Source organism: Tasmannia lanceolata, unplaced genomic scaffold (genome assembly GCF_043159265.1).
Source record: "Tasmannia lanceolata isolate RefF3 unplaced genomic scaffold, GAP_Taslan_0.1 ptg000018l, whole genome shotgun sequence".
Lineage (NCBI taxonomy): Eukaryota > Viridiplantae > Streptophyta > Magnoliopsida > Canellales > Winteraceae > Tasmannia > Tasmannia lanceolata.
In genome coordinates this window covers 24,889,165-24,906,367 of record NW_027518695.1, presented here as the reverse complement: position 1 = coordinate 24,906,367, position 17,203 = coordinate 24,889,165, and the positions used below count along the sequence as shown (strand labels likewise).

General features: G+C 38.5%; 1 protein-coding gene across 1 annotated transcript; it reads right to left on the bottom strand.

The window, feature by feature from the left end:
• Positions 1-3,145: 3,145 nt before the first annotated feature.
• LOC143850704 (uncharacterized protein At2g23090-like) lies at positions 3,146-16,262 on the bottom strand. The gene is made up of 3 exons (XM_077359928.1): positions 16,031-16,262; positions 15,848-15,888; positions 3,146-3,501 (listed from the first exon to the last, which is right to left on the bottom strand). The coding sequence occupies exons 1-3, from the start codon at positions 16,101-16,103 to the stop codon at positions 3,382-3,384; spliced, it is 234 nt and encodes a 77-aa protein (XP_077216043.1). The 5' UTR covers positions 16,104-16,262; the 3' UTR covers positions 3,146-3,381.
• Between the last annotated feature and the right edge of the window lie 941 nt (positions 16,263-17,203).

Sequence of the window (17,203 nt, the reverse complement as noted above, 5' to 3'; positions counted from 1 at the left end):
GATTGTACCCTCAACTCATTTCTCATTCAGAGAAACTTCTAGCATCAAAATGATGTAAATGCCCCCAACTAATAGGATACAGTAGGAAGTTTTTCTAAAAGAAGGGCATGGAATTATCATATGTAAATTATTTTTTGGGAACAATCAATTTATATTGTGGCCCATTAAATGGACGGTTTGGATCGTCCTATGATACAGGGCGTACGATTCTTTTGAAAAATACTTGATTGTACGGACTTACACCATAGGTTGTATGCCAAAAATCATTTCCATAGGATGATCCCAACACAGTTACGGGGTTTCCAAAATATGTCATTTATCTATAGATTGTAGGGATGAGATCATCATTTGGGAATGATCAAGTGGACGGTTTGGATCATCCTATGGTGTAGGCCGTAAAATATTCACTCCACTTTTTTTTAAGTAAGTTGGGGTCTTGTGGGGACCCCTACCGGCTTATTAAAAAATAGTTCACTACATGGGCTTACACCATATATATTGTAACAAGAATTTTGTGACAGAGCTTGCAAACCAAAAACATATTTCTTACACTCCCTATTAAAAAAAAGTACTGTATAACTTACACCATAGGATGATCTAAACCGTCCAATTGATAGGCCACGTCGTAAATAGGATGTTCCCAAAAAACATATTTCCATGCGATGATCCTAGCCCCGCAGTCTATAGAGGAACGGCATATTTAGGAAACATTTATTGATTGGAGGGTTGTAATTATCCTATGGAAATGAATTTTGGCACACAACCTACTTACATTGTGGCCCATCAAATGGACGGTTTGGATCATCCTAAGATGTAAGGCATACAATACTTTTTGAAAAACAATACTCACTGTAAGGACTTACACTATATATAAAAACTCTCATAATCACATCATTTCCCTCTAAATCATGGGGAAACGGGTCAAACGGACGGGTCAAAGTGACGCGGAAAATTTTACGGGTCATTGGGCTTGGATCCGCATCTGGCCCGTGAGTCAACCGGATTTTTGACGTATGTTTTTAAGATTTTTTTTTTTTTTTTTTTTTTTGTATAGGGATTTGCTAGCCACCTTTGCCGAGCGTACTTGTCTGCTTGTCACCCATCCTTTGCTGCGAAGATTGGTAGAAGTACTATTTGTGCAAAGGTGGCTAGCAATAAATAATAATCACGCGGGTAATAAGTTTTAAATGAAAAATTGAAGCAAAGCAGAAAAATTACGAAAAAATACCGAACGAAGGTACTAAAATATGACAATTACGGCCCAAACTACAAATAAAATTGAAAAATTATGACAATTACGGAAAAAAAAAAAGGCATAAAAGGAGAAAGCTGGCTTTTTTTGAGGAAATGACGGACATACGTGGGAGTTTTACGGAAATTAAGGCGGGTTACATAAGGCAATAGCAGGAAAGAAGCTGACAATTTTTCAGGGATTTTCCCTTTTAGTTGTAAAGGATTTGTCAAACACAATTTGACTCTTTGATATTTGTGTCACGGTGGGCATGGGAGCTTAATCGTTGGGAAGTGATATATTAACCCTTTTGTTTACTTGGGAAAGCCCCCTCTAGTGTATTCATGAATACTCTTCTACATTAGAGTGGTCTGTCCCAAGCAGAAAATTGGGGCAAATATATCATTTCCGTAATCGTTATTGTCCCAGGTGTTTTGTGGGCCCAATAAATTCACAATGTTGTCCATTATTAGTGTGTCTGCGGTTTACTCAATCAAATTAGTCCCTTGCTAGAGAACAGCCACAGAGGCTCACTTTTTAGCAGATTTTGTCTTATATTAATTTAATTCATCTGATGAGGCAGTTTTCTCCTGCAAAAGTGAGCCGCCAAATTGCTTTCCGTGAAATTGCCTAGCAAATCCCTCTATACCACCCATCCTAAGCCTCTGATTTGTGGAGATTTCCACAGAAGTTACTTGAACTTTCTAACCATCCATTTGCAAACCAAAAGGTTTTAACGGTTGAGATTGTCCAATAGGAAGAATTTTCAGGCATAAACTATCCATGATGGGGACAAAATTGAATGGTTTGGATCATTGAACAGGAACTACCCAACTGCAGTTTTCCCTGCCCTTTAAGCTTGAATACCATATAATTCTTCCCAACATTGTAACAGTGATAGATAGAAATAGAAACTTTGCTTCTAAAAAAGTAACGACTGACTGCATTCAATTTCCTGAAGCAAGATAAAATCACATTCTTACTGTCAACTATATTTCTAACCATTGGCAGTATAAGAAAGACAAGAAAGAGGTCTCGAAAAATTGAAGGTATGTGAATGAAGCATCTAAAAGAAAATAGGAAGAACATACTCTGGTCCTCCACTAGTTTTTTTGGTACCTTTCCACCCACCTCTAATCTTTTCATTGGCTCACAAGATTGTAGAAATGTAACAAGGTGGCTCCCAAGTGGAGGTTCGTCAGGTACACCCTCATTTGGCACATTTGTAGAGAAAGGAACAATCATAGTCTCAAAGAAATAGAGAAAATACTTGCAACGATAAAGTAGACATGGTCACTTGGGACAGGATGATTTCACCTTAGCGACATACTCGATGGGAGACCTATTAAGAGGGTGGAGGATGGCCAGTTGGGAGGGAGAGAATCAGAAACCAAGGTGGCTCCGAAGTGGCGCCCTCTACCGATTGGGTGGATCAAGTTCAACTTCAGGGGTCCTTAGATGGGGATGTATGAGGTGGGATAGTGTAATGTAATAAGTAATCAATAAAATTCCTCTACTTAAAATAACTGGTAGAAATGTACCAAAACCAAAAGAAGTGTGGCAATACCAACTCTAGAGACAACAAAAAAATGCTCAGAATGAACATCAGATTACCGTTCAAAAAAATGAACATGAGATTCAGAAGAGTTGATTAAACAAAGAGGAATAATACCAAGCTGACTCATTTGCATGGTTTACGATTCAACTAACATGTATTGGATGATCCGGGCCACGTACGTGTCAAACATATGAGAAATAGATGAGTTGCACAAGATCATTTGTCAAACTAACAATCTAATCTAAATATCAACAGTTGAGAACAAAAGATAAACACCTTCCACTAGTGTAGTGGCTGATGCAGAAGTTCTCTAAATACCAAGTACCAATCAATATTAATCACAAGTGATCCACATGAGACAAGAAAGAACAGCCAGTTGATTAATGAAAGACCATGTTCACTTTCTCAGCAATTCAAACCACATACCTGAAGAAAAGAACCAACCCAGGTCATACATATTCAACAACTGGTCTAACGGACGGCAATCTGGAGTCTGGATTCCTATGGAATTGAAATAAGAAGAATATATCTATAGTATAATTGGTAATTTTCATCCCCAACCATCTACAACTTGTTCCCATTCTTAACACTGCTATTTCTTGAGATGAGGGAAGCACTGATAGACGTCCGTCTTCGGGTGCTTTGCTTCTGCGTGCTCCCTGCACTTCACCTCTGATGTGGTGCAGATGAATGTCTGCATGCACACCTTGCACTGGCATTCACCACACAAAAACACAAAATGAAAAAAGAGGGAACGAAAGAAAAGGAACGATAGGTGAAAATTATAGCATTAGGCAAGGTTTACATGTCACAAGCCAAGACTTACTTGGCCAACAACACTATCAAAGGCTAGAACATAATCACGCACAGGCCCACTTCACAATCAAGTATACAGATCCAAAGCAGAACAGAAAGTTCAGAAAGAGTTTCAGTGAAAATGCCATGGGGATTTCATCACAACAGCCTCTCTGTTTTCAGACACATCATTAAAAAAAAAAAAAAATTGGAGGTTTTGTACTGGTTCCACTGGCTTCTTTTTCCTGATAATGTGTCTCAGTAAGCAAAGCAACATAGAATGTTTTTCATTTTCAGTTCTACATGATCACTGAATAAGAAAAATATGAATGACTGTCCTTTTGAGATCAAAAATTAACTTCTGCAAGTGTTTTTTTTTTTCTCTAGAAAGGATATAATAACAATATTGAACAAATATGTAAATGATAAATTGGGCCTAGAAACTTACTGAGTGCAGCAAGAGGGGGTTTCTGTTAGAAACATGAGTCAAGGATTAGTCAAAACTCACTAATCCATCGCTCTGTATGCCAGCCGTTGTAAGCATTTGAATAGGAAAGCGCTTGGGTGCGTGGGTGGTGGGGGTACCCTGGGATCAGGGCATCGAAAAGCATGCACGCATTGCGTATAGAGAGAGCAGAATATCATTAGATACTGTTATTTTTCTTCATTATGTGGGATGTATGGAGGGAGATAAGTACATATTTTCACTGATTTCTTTCAAGTATTAGCGAATGATTATGGAAGTGTCAGAACAGGTCCAATCTCAGGAATATCAAGGTGTCAGCAACTTAATTATTAACAGACCAGTATAGGTCATGCCAGAAGAATTCCAGGTTAAGGCCCACGGATAGTTGAGCAGCAGCACTTAAGTCGAGATAAAAAGCAATAAGGCGGTCATAAAGAATCTGGAAATGTTCTTTAACAAAAAATTAGCTGTAATTTTATTTTTATTTTTATTTTATTTTATTTGAGAGGTAAGAGAGAAATTATTTAGGAAAAAACGACAAGCTACAAACCAAAGATGGGGGTGGTCATTTGCAAGAAGACAAATGAAACCAAAGAAGCATCAATGCTCTACATCAATAGAAAGGAAGTTGCTGAAACAATAGCAACACAATGAACCCCCTTGCTTCCAAAGAATCAGCGCCGTTATTCTCATAACTGTGGGTATAATGGACCCTCACGTGAACAGCCATAATCAATGATCTCTAGAAATTTATCGGCAAAGCACCAAGGGAATCCCACCTTCGAATGGGTCCATTAGATGACATTGCTAGAATCACCTTCAATGACTAAATGATTCCAATGGTGCGTGGACCAGAACCTGATTACCCCATAAAAGGGCCTTCACCTCAGCCTCATTTGAGTTTTTAACAGAAATCAGCTCAAAGAGGAAAAAGAGAGCACCTCAATATGTTCAACTTAAAATTTGGGTGGTGAAGAAGAGATAGAAAGCTCAAGGAAAACTTGATTCTAATTCAATAGATGGATAGAGAATAGATAAATCACAAGTGCCCAAGTTACTTCAAGGATATTCATACTCGGCTCAACAAGACTGAGTTTTCAATCACGTATGATGCCAAGCAAGGGCACAAGGGTAGTATGGAATCTTTTACTTTGTCATCTGCTGTTTAGGAAATTTAAGATTGTAGAGATAATTATGAGTGATTTGTTAAGTCATTAGGTTATTAAGGTTCTTTTAGTATTTTGAGCTGATTTTAGAATATAAGTCGATTGCAGTGTTCCATTTCAAAAAATAATAATAATAAATAAAATAGTAGATTGTAGTGTTCCTCAGTTGTTAGTACTCTTTCTCAAATCATTTTTCGCACTTTTATTTAGCCATGATGAAATAAATGATGATTGAAAAAAGAATTTGAAAGCTTCTTCTCTAGTGTAGATGGGATGTTTACTCCTTGCAAAGGTGTGATGCCTTGATCTTTCCTATTGCGATGCCTTGATCTTTTTCCCTCAGGTGTGATGCCTTGAATTATGGTTGGTGAGATTCCAGCTCTATAGTTTTCACTTCTTTTTTATTGTGTGTGTGGGTGCGTGGGAGGGTGGTTGCGGGTTTGTCGTGGGGGTGGGGGTGGGGGTGGGGGTGGGGGGGTTCCCGTGATCCACCTTCTTAGGAACCTCCAAACCTCTATTAACCTCACCCCGAACCTCTCTTGCATTATTTTTCACCTATCATCCACCCAAAACTCCTAAAATCACCATTAAAAACAGATTTTCAACCTTAGAAGCATCAGTCAAACATATTCATGCCTTGTGCCCTTCTCGTTTTGCTCCAAAATTCATTTTATATAGTAATCACCCTCTGCTTTGCAACTCATTAATCACCTTCGTCTCTCCCAACTCATTTCCCATTTCTTTAACACTGTAATCCCTTTTGTCTACTCTGCAACTGGTTTTTGTTCTTCACCTCCATTTTTTTTCAGCATTTTCGATTACTCTAACACAGCAATAACTCTCTCGTCTCTACTCTACAACTCAGTAATCTCTCTCTCTCTCTCTCTCTCTCTCTCTCTCTCTCTCTCTCTCTCTCTCTCTAGCACAGATTTCTCCATTTTCGTCATTTTCGATTTCTCTTTCCGATTTCCTAACACAATAATCACCCTCTAGTCTCTACTTTGCAACTCAGTAATCACCTTCCTCTTTCCTATTTCTTCAACAAAGTAATCCCTCTCGTCTACCTGCAACTCAACAACATGGTGGACCTTGGCTGTGCTTCCATTCCACCTTTCAAAACGAGAGAAGAATATGCCGGGGATACTGGCAGATGATATAGGGTTGGACACCCTGTGAATGGGAAATGAGAATACTGGACGATATCAAGTCCAGGCCTCTGCGAGTATGGTAGGTATCGGGTTAGCATCTTCTGGTAACTGATCGATCGCACTAAGGATGGAAAGGGAAGCTAGGTCTGATCTCTGACACAACAGGTACCTCGCATACATGCAGAATACATAGGCTTTGTGACGATATTGTTGGAACAGTAGGTCTTTTGAGTCTCCAACGGGAGCATAGGCTTGGATAAGCCTATCTGTGTAGACACCCTCTAGTGTCATGAAAGTAACTGGGTCTTGGTGCGGCATACAAACCAATCGACGACATCGGAGATTGTTCGAACCGTACCTAAGCTCAGGGCGAACGATAGGTCCGTCGTCAAGAAATTGTAACAGAGTGCAACACTCTTCAAATGTACGACACACATGGCTGCCCTTTGTTCATCCAGATAATCTTGTCTTTTCAGCAGGATCATTGATGTCCTTGGAATTCCTTAAAGCAAGTGGCTCATATAGGTGAATGAGCTTTCATATATTTTGTACTTTGAAGTGCTAGCGATTTGAAGTTGTGTCTCGGTCCATTTTCAAGATTATGCCTATGCTATTCTATCCATTTCTTTTCTAATCTTCTTCTTTGAGAAGAAAGAAGTGAAAGACGGTTGAAAATCAATACGCGCAGAAGAAGCATAATTGCACTACAAACAAACAAAATTTCTTTCCACCGACCGAACCAAGATCCTAGTTACTAGATGAATTCATAGTAATGAATTATAATACAAGAATATAAAACATACCAATCGATTGACCGTTACCACCAATCACCGCTTGATCTACTCCGCGCTACGTGCTCGGTGTTTCTCAAGCACGCGCCCCTCGAGAAGTCATAGTTTCTCCTCTCGTTGTGCAGATGAAGGAGGAAGAAGAGATGATCCTTGTTAGATCAAATCGCAACACATAAATGAAATCCTTATGGATTCCTTGTTCTTTCAAGAACTAGAAGGAATAATTAGAAGAGAGAGAGAGAGAGAGAGAGAGAGAGGAAAAACGAATTCTTTTGGTAGAGGACAGCTTGGACGAATTTGGGTTTTAGGAATTTCCAAAAGAGTGATCTCTAAAAAACGACCAGCCCCACAATCCTTTATATAGAGCTCCCATCAGAATTCATTTCCTCCTAAGGCACTCATTGAGTTAGGAAACCTTGTTGAAATAAAAACTCCTTTTGTAATTTATTTCCGAAACAAGCACATAGGTAAAACCGTTTTTGGCTCTATTAGTTTGTTTCTAAAACACAACAATCATAGATATGCTTAAAAGGTTTTTTTCTCTAAGTGAGCATAGTTCCAAAATCCATGTGGAAACTATGCTCACTTAAATGCTCAAAAGACGTCTAACTTCTCTCTAAATTATAGAAAGAAAAAAAATTCCACGGAAATATTTTCCATCAGAAATGTTTTTCTTGGATTCAAATGAGGCATTAGTTCATTTCTTTTTGGGGCTATTTTTGTCCTTTCATATACGATACGAGTTTCCTTTTAAGAGTATCACCTTCGTCTCTCTCAACTCATTTCCTAATCCATCTCGATCTACTCTACAACTCATTTTAGTCTCTTCACTTCCATTTTTTTCACCATTTTAAGATTCCCCACCCTTTAGTCTTTACTCTGCAAATCAGTAATCACCTTCCTCTCTCCCATCGCATTTCCTATTTCTCGGACAGAGTAATCCCTTTCTTCTACTCTGCAACTCGTCTTCACCTCCATTTTTTCAGCATTTCAGATTTCCCTAACATAGTAATCAACCTATAGTCTCATTAATCACCTTCGTCTCTCCCAACTCATTTCCCATTTCTTTAACACTATAATCCCTTTTGTCTACTCTGCAACTGGTTTTTGTTCTTCACCTCCATTTTTTCAGCATTTTCGATTACCCTGACACAGTAAGCACCCTCTGTCTCTACTCTGCAACTAAGTAATCACCCTCTCTTTAGCACAGATTTCTCCATTTTTGCCATTTCCGATTTCTCTTTCCGATTTTCCTAACACAGTAATAACCATCTCTCTACTCTCTAACAAAGTAATCCCTCTCGTCTACCTACAACTCATTTTAGCCTCTTCGTCTCTTTTTTTCAACATTTCCGATTTCCCTAACACAGGTACTCTGCAACTCAATAATCACCTTATCTCTCAAGCACAGATTTCTCCATTTTAGCCATTTTCAATTTCTCTAACACAGTAATCACCCTCTACTCTCTACTATGTCGTCTCTTCACCATTTCATATCATGTTGATGATATCGAATTTGTGTCCTCGGCATATTCATCTCTCGTTCTTCACCATTTCATATCATGTTGATGATATCGGATTTGCGACCCTCAGCATATTCATCTATCATTCTGAGAAGTGGAATGAAAGCACAGCCAAGGTCCACCATGTTGATGATATCGGATTTGCGACCCCGGCATATTCATCTCTCATTCTGAGAGGTGTAATGGAAGCACAGCCAAAGTCCTCCCAGCTCTTTGCCTGGTGTTTTTAAGAGGCTTGGTTTTTTTTATTTTTACTGATTTTCTACCATTTTTTTCATACAAGGGTTGCCCATTATAGCTCGGTCCAAAAACTTCTCCTCGTAGAATAAGGGAATTTTTCTTTTTCCCTTTCCTTGGCGAAAGGTTTTAAGTCAGGATCAAATATGACTCCGACATCATTTGATCCAAAAGTTATATTATTCCTAAAATAATAGCTATGCATAGAATTTTGTTTCAAATTTTTCTTTCTCAGTTTCAAATCCACCGTCTCGGGAACCCCAAACCTCTATTAACCTCACCCTGAACTTCTCTTGCATTGTTTTTCACCTATCATCTACCCAAACTCCTGAAATCACCATTAAAAACATATTTTCAACCATAGAAGCATCATTCAAGCATATCCATGCCTTGTGCCCTTCTCGTTTTGCGCCAAAATTCAATTTACACCTTCCTGGCATCTTTCGACAACTTCCCAGCATATGTTTGCACCACTCCAAACATATCCTAAATCTAGTAGACATATTTTTCCAATCTCATAACATATTTTATAAACCAAAACCTTATTTTCACCCCTAAAGCCCCTTCTTTAGATCCATTTTGCATCGTATTTGGAATCATAGAGAAATATTAGTTCCACCTCTGATTATCCTACATGACATTTGGTATTAGAGCAAAGTATAGGCCCTTCATTCGATCGTCTTGCGTCAAATTTGGGCATCATAGCTCAGTGGAAATATGCCGTCTACATGCAAGGAAAAAAACAAAGAAAGAAGGATTTGAAACAATATTCTATGCATAGCAGGAATAATATATCTTCTGAACCTAATAATGTCAGAGTCATATTTGATCCTGACTTAAAACATTTTGCTAACGAAAGGGAAAAAGAAAAAACGTCTTCTTCTACGAGGAGAAGTTTTTGGAACGAGCTATAATGGGTAACCCTTCTGTGAAAAAAAATGGTAGAAAATTAGTAAAAAGAAAACAAAAACAAGACTCATGAAAACACTAGGCAAGGAGCTGGGTGGACCTTGGTTGTGCTTCCATTTCACATCTCAGAACGAGAGATGAATATGCCGGAGGTCGCAAATCCAATGTCATCAACATGATGGACCTTGGGAAAAGAAATGAAAAAAGAGTTGGGAAAGACGGAGGTGATTACTGAGTTGCAGAGTAGAGACTAGAGGGTGATTACTGTGTTAGGGAAATCGGAAATGTCGAAAATGGAGAAATCTGTGCTAGAGAGAGGGTGATTGTTGTGTTAGGGTAATCGAAAATGCCGAAAAAATTGAGGTGAAAAAAAAAAAACCAGTTCCGGAGTAGACAAAAGGGATTACAGTGTTAAAAAAAATGGGAAATGAGTAGGGAGAGACGAAGGTGATTAATGAGTTGCAGAGTAGAGACTAGAGGGTGATTACTATGTTAGGGAAATCTGAAATACGGAAAAATTGAGGTAAAGACGAGTTGCAGAGTAGAAGAAAGCGATTACTCTGTTCGAGAAATGAGAAATGAGATGGGAGAGAAGAAGGCGATTACCTAGGAAGCAAGGGTACTCTCTCGGGGCTCCCGTACCCGTACCCGACACGTATGGGGTGCGGGTACGTTCGGGTACGTCCTGGGTACGTACCCCAATTGTTTTGGAAAAAACCCCAATTTTGGTTGTTGGGTGCATGTCGAGTGCGTTTAGGGTGCGCACCCACGAGTACCCGACACCTCCTGCTTCTCTTATCTAGTTTAAATCCTTCTTGTGCTTCTTCTCTGTCCTCTCCTGTACTTGGTATTTACAAGTAAATGTCTTTACTATTTAATAGTCCATTTACTTAAGATTTACATGTAAATAACGGAATACCCCCAATTTGGATTTATTAAAAATAGTTTCAAGACCCAAATCTAATAGAAAAAAAAGTCAACTCTCCAATTCTAGTACAAAATCCGAAGAAAAAGGGTTGGGTCAAAATTTTAACTTACTTAACTTCCAAACGGTAGGGTATTTTTTAAATTTTAAAAATTCATAAAATCTATCATGCCCAAACATTATTAAATCCCAAAAGTCTGGTATAAAAATCTCATAATTTGGTCTCTAAAAATTATTCATCTTGCCAGGCACTGGTCAACACACTGGTCAGCACACTGGCGACAGACTTTTTTTCTAATGAATGATGTATTGATGCCTCATGTTATGAATATGGAACTTAATCACTAATGAAATGAAGAAAATTAGAATTTTTCATTTTGGTGATGTTATTGTTATTTAATTGCTCTCCAATTATTATTATTTTTATTTTTATAAATATATAATAAAATATTAAAATATATTATTATATTCGGTGCACCCGAGCGTAGCCGCACTCGGGTTTTTTTGGAAAATCACGTACCCACATACCCGTGTTGTGTCGTACCTGCACCCCGTACCCGTGCTTCATAGGTGATTACTGATTTGCAGAGTAGAGACTAAAAGGTGGGGAACCTTAAATGATGAAAAAAAAGGAGGTGAAGAGACTAAAATGAGTTGCAAAGTAGACCCAGATGGATTAGAAATTGAGTTGGGAGAGACAAACGTGATACTCTTAAAAGAAAACTCGTACCGTATATGAAAGACAAAAATAGCACCAAAAAGAATGAACTAAGGCCTCGTTTGATTCCAAGCAAAATATTTATGATGGAAAATATTTTTTTTGAAAAAAAAAAATTCTGATGGAAAATATTTCCGCAGACTTTTTTCCTTTCCATGATTTAGAGAGAAATTAGATGTCTTTTGAGCATCTAAGTGAGCATAGTTTCGATCTATTGTAGTTTGGTTGCAAGATGTGAGGTCAGATCCTTTATTAGATCCATACCTTTTAAGTTTTGTTATGGGTAAGGGTTAGTAAATAGATCTCTTCCCTTCAATTTCTCCTATGCTTTTTATGGCCCAAGGAAGAAAGCAAAGACATTTCACTCGTAAAACTCGATTTCATTTGTGTTCAGCTTTAAGATTCGCGTTCGAAAAGGGCAGCCATGGTTTGTTTTACAACTTTATTGTCCTTCAAATTCCCAGCCCCTGTTGCATATGCTAGGAGGGAGACAAACAGGGAGGCTAATTCCTCAATATGATTTCAAGTTAATATCCATTTGCCTTCTTGATACATGTGATGCAGTGCCAACATGACAACCACGTCATGCTTAGGTGTCTTTGGTGGAGTTCCAAGGTGCATTCCCACATTAAAGCTTCTGACCGATTTTCAACCAAGTTTTTGGGCTATTAAATGGCAGAATCATGGAAAATGGTAAACTACAAAGTTGTAGGTCTTTTTGAGATCTTTCCAACAAGTATTTGTGCTCGAAAATTGGACAAGTGGTTAGAAAGTTATGACAGTTTTAGTGGACTGTGTATGTGGGTTCCCAAACCAGTCAAAGTTAGCGAGTTCCAATGCAACTAATGTTATGTTAGTCCCTAAGTTAGCTAGTGGAGGAGCTTGAACGAATTTCTTTGCTTGCCTTTTATTTAAATGGTTAGAAACCATCTTTAGAGGGGATTTTGGATGTTGATAAACTTATGTAATTGATGGAATATCAATTGGGTTGAGCATTGCTCCCATTTTGGTTCTTCTTCTCTTGTTGTGTTCTTGATTTCTAATTTCTCTTCTTCTTCCCTCATAAGCACCCGCATTAACATGACAGAAAACATGAGATTTATTCTTTAACGTCAGTTTTGTGTTGATCTTGTGACTTTGCATGTGCAAACCTGATTGTAAGAAGACATTGAGTCTGGCATAAGAAGCTATTCTTATCATCTCAATTCATGATTCTCGCACTTGAGTGTTCGAAGCCTTGAGCCATCGGCTTTGATAATGAATTCTCGAGTTCAGTCGCCTTTTTGCTCTCAAAGTTGCATTTAAATGTCCAAAATTACCGGTTTTGCACGATTTCTAGTTCTTCTCAGTATCCCCTTACCTTCTTTCCTCTGTTTTCCCTCTTCGACTTCTCCTTCGGTTTTCGAGATTTCAATCGATCTAGGGATTCCATCGATTTTTAGAAATTTTCCGTCGGTTTTAGGCGACGACGGACGGAAACCTTCTGAGCCAAAACCCCCTTTGCAAAAAAGGGTAAAAACATAAAAAAAAATACAAAAAATTAAACACGAAATCAACAAAAATAGAAAAGTGAAAAAAAAAATTCCAATACAATCGTGGGTTTGGGCGATAATGAGGCTACTCGGAGCCCCCACTTTCTTTTTCTCCTTCTCTCTGTTTCGGGATTTTTTTGTGGTTTTTGGAGATTTCTATCTATCTGGTTTTTCGGGAATCTTTTCTGCTCGCTTAACTCGAGATTCCATCGATTTTGAAAACCTTCGGTTTTTTGCAAAAAAAACTAAAAAACACAAAAATCAAAAAGGGCAAGGATGGTGATCGCCAGGTCATTTGGAGCCCACTTTTCCATCCATCTTTGATTTTGATCGCAATTTCCAGATTTCATCGATTTTTCCGTAACTTTCCGCATTTTTCCTTGGTTTTGGGCAACGGCATGATGAGTTCGACACCTGATGTAGGGATCATTCTCATTGAGCCCATGGGCGAGGACCTTGCGAGACTGCTTCCTATTTTCAAGATTACTCTCGTTGAGCCCGGCAATAAGTGACGACGACACCTTCCTGAGCCTATCGTCTTTATTTTCCTCTCCTTTTTCCATTGTATTTTCCCACTCCATTGGATTTCTTGATCCTCATTCGGATTTCTCTTTCTTTTGCTTATTGCTTGCTTGTGCATTTACTTTTAGTTTGCTTGTATGTTTACTTTTAGTTTGCTTGTGTGTTAACTTTTCAGCATATGATTGGCTACTGCTTTCTTAGCGCTATATGTTACTTAGTTGTAGCTGGAGACAGGTATTAGGGTCATGCAACGTTGGAGTTGCACTAGTCTCTCCCGCCATGGCCTCTTTGATTGATCATTCAAGCATTATGGATGTATTATTTGAGCGATTTATTATATAAAGAGGGATGACGGCGGATTCTAGTGTATCATCCAAGGTTGCATGACGCTAATATCAACCCTCCCTTATCTTGTGGATGTCGTGTGTTTGTGATAGATAGTTTTCTTTCTATATTGTGTATGTGATTACATCCCTGTGCCATCTTCAGCTAAAGTTGAGTGGGAATAGGGCTTCCTTCTTACTGACCCCGATCCAGGAGTTCAAGGGAGAAATCCCTAGAAATCTCTAGATTTGTCATGGAAAGTGAGGAGCAAACCCCGTTTCCATCCTTCTCACGCAGATCCTATTTTGCTAGCATCCCTTTCCTTCCACAGCACCCATATCACCGCTAAGGAGGAAATAAGCCACAAAGTTTTGCCTTTTTGACTCCACGGAGCGAAAAAAGAACAATCAAACAACTGGACAATGTCACTCGGAAATTTATCAACTCCAAGTGTTTGTCTCCAGCCCCAAGTGTTTGTCTCCATGAAATTTGTCAACTACTCTCCTCAATCTCAGTGAGATATCTCTCACATAACTATCACAAAGAAAATTATATGGCTGAGAAATTAGCACAGCAATGCATCAAATGTAAAATGCAATTAGATTACATGCTGGCCGAACTATAGTTCTATGGAAAAACTTTCTTATTTCAATAAAAAAAATGCAGTCAATCAGACAGAAAAAAGGGCTACTGGCACCAAGATGAAAGCTCCTAAACAGGCTTGTTAATAGGTAGAGAGCATGGAAGGTGATGGGGGATTAGAGTTTTGACAAAAGCATTCATTACTTCCTTCATTGACTTTTAAAGAACAAAAGCAAGAAGGAATAAACATAGTTTGAACAAAAGCAATGGACTAGTTAGCAAACTTGGGTGATTGTAGGCTGGAGCTTCAACACCACCAACAAGATCCTCTATGGACTCTAGACTATAGTTGCAAGAATCTCCCACTCCTCCCCTCTTTGATGAATTCAATGTAACAGATGTTAAAAGCACCTCAATGGACTAGTTAGCAAACTTGGGTGATTGTAGGTTGGAGCTTCAACACCACCAACAAGATCCTCTATGGACTCTAGACTATAGTTGCAAGAATCTCCCACTCCTCCCCTCTTTGATGAATTCAATGTAACAGATGTTAAAAGCACCTGAGGCGCAAGGACAGCTGGCTGGCTGACTCCTAGACACATCCCTCAAGCTTTCAGTCACGGTTCCTACTTAATATTACATAGCATGGTATACACAATATGTGTGGATGATTTATTACTTCTAAATTATTAAACTCATATCGGCCCAATGAAATACATTGAAATGGTTATCTGCAAGCACCGGTGCCTATGAACTTCATATACATACTTGTTTGTTCATATATGAATCATGAAAACCAATGAGATTAAGGGCATGTTTGGCTACCATGAATTTTTTTTCCCTGATAGCCTATCCAATGGTGAGGGAAGGTGGGAGTGGGAAAGATAAAAGAGGGCCTAAGTAAGGAGATTGTAAGAAAAGCCTGAAAAAACGAGGAAACAAAAAGTTCCACCAAAAATATGATTGAATTTTATCTTGTACCCTGTACTGCTACCCCTCTCAAACCACTTGAGAAACTAATTTATCATGACAAAAAAAAAATCATGGTTGACAAACATGGCCTGAATTTTAAGTTATATGATGCCATGATCCTTAAAACAAAACAAGAATCATGATCATTCGAATTTTATACAGATTATATATAAACTCTGAATTAGAAAGCCATCTAGTATGACAATATAATAGATATCAAACAATCAATTGAAGTGTGAATTCATGACTTCTTGATATGATAGGTGAAAAATAAGAATTGTAATTGGATAATAAAAGTCCTAAGAGAAAAAAAAAACAAATTCATCAGAAACAAAGAAGAAGAAGAATTTTCATAACTTTAAAACTAATTCCCTGTGATTTATTCTAGTAAAAAGAAAACAGTAAGAAAAAAATCAATCTCAATTAGAGATGTATCAAAGAATTATACCTGGATACTCATGGCTTTCTTGTTGGATTCCAGCTGGCTTCCTGCACAAATCAATGAGGGTGAAACCAAAGAATCAGAAGCACAGAGAGAGAGAGAGAGAGATTTGGAGAAAAGGAAGAAGAAGAGGGAGAAGAGAAAAAAAAACCCTAATAATGGATGGAGGAAAGTTAGATTAATTTATACCTTTGGCACCTTTCTGCTTCTCGAGATTTCTCTCGCGAGCCATCTTCGCCTTTTGCGCGTTGCCTCCTCCCATCGCTTCTTCAATCAGATCGAAACCCTAGATTTTCAGAGAAAGAGAAACAGATAGAGAGAAACCCTAGATTTTCAGAGAGAGAGAGAGAGACCTTCTCTCCTTTTTATCAACCTCAGAGCTGCTCAATCTTTCTTTTTTCTTCTTTTATTTCTTAATTTAATTTATAAGGGGCGATGATATTTTCAACCCCGCCGCCCCACAGTACCTATTCGCCCCCCTAGTAACGTGAACAAAGGACAACTTTTTAACGCTTCTTGACGTTAAATCACGTAAAAAATCAGGGCGACTGCGTACTACAGGAGGGTGAAAATATCAGCGCCCTTTATTAAGAAAACAATGTTCCCAAGGAAAATAATCTCCCGCCCTCTTTTTATGGAGACACCCATCCCTCGATTTTCAAGTTTCAACTTGTGCGCAAGGTTTAGGGTGTGTTTGGCGTACAGTTTGAAATAGCGTTTAAAACGCTGTTTTGCAAAATGGTGTTTTGGTTCAAAACGGTATTTTGCCGAACGGCGTTTTCATGTTTGGTTTGCCAGATCAAAACGGTGTTTTATCCCAAGGAAAATAATCTCCCGCCCTCTTTTTATGGAGACACCCATCCCTCGATTTTCAAGTTTCAACTTGTGCGCAAGGTTTAGGGTGTGTTTGGCGTACAGTTTGAAATAGCGTTTAAAACGCTGTTTTGCAAAATGGTGTTTTGGTTCAAAACGGTATTTTGCCGAACGGCGTTTTCATGTTTGGTTTGCCAGATCAAAACGGTGTTTTAAACGGCAAATGGAGGTATTGTATGTTTGGTTGCAAATGCCCCAAAACGGAGTTTTAGTGGTAAAATGACCAAAAAGTTTGGTTGGCTTCAATGTAACTCAACTACTCTCTCATTAGGCCCAATATTAAAAGGTCATTAGGATCTCATTCAAACACTATTAAAATTAAACATCATTGCCAAAAAAAAATTGCTATACCTTTGGGGTCTTCTCCTTCTTCTTAACGGCCGGATTTGACGAACGAGTGGAAGCGTTGAGGCAGTGAGGCGGACGAGTGGGTTTGCAACTTTGCAAAGTAGATGAAGAAAGTAAGAAACTAGGGTTTTTTTTAATTCT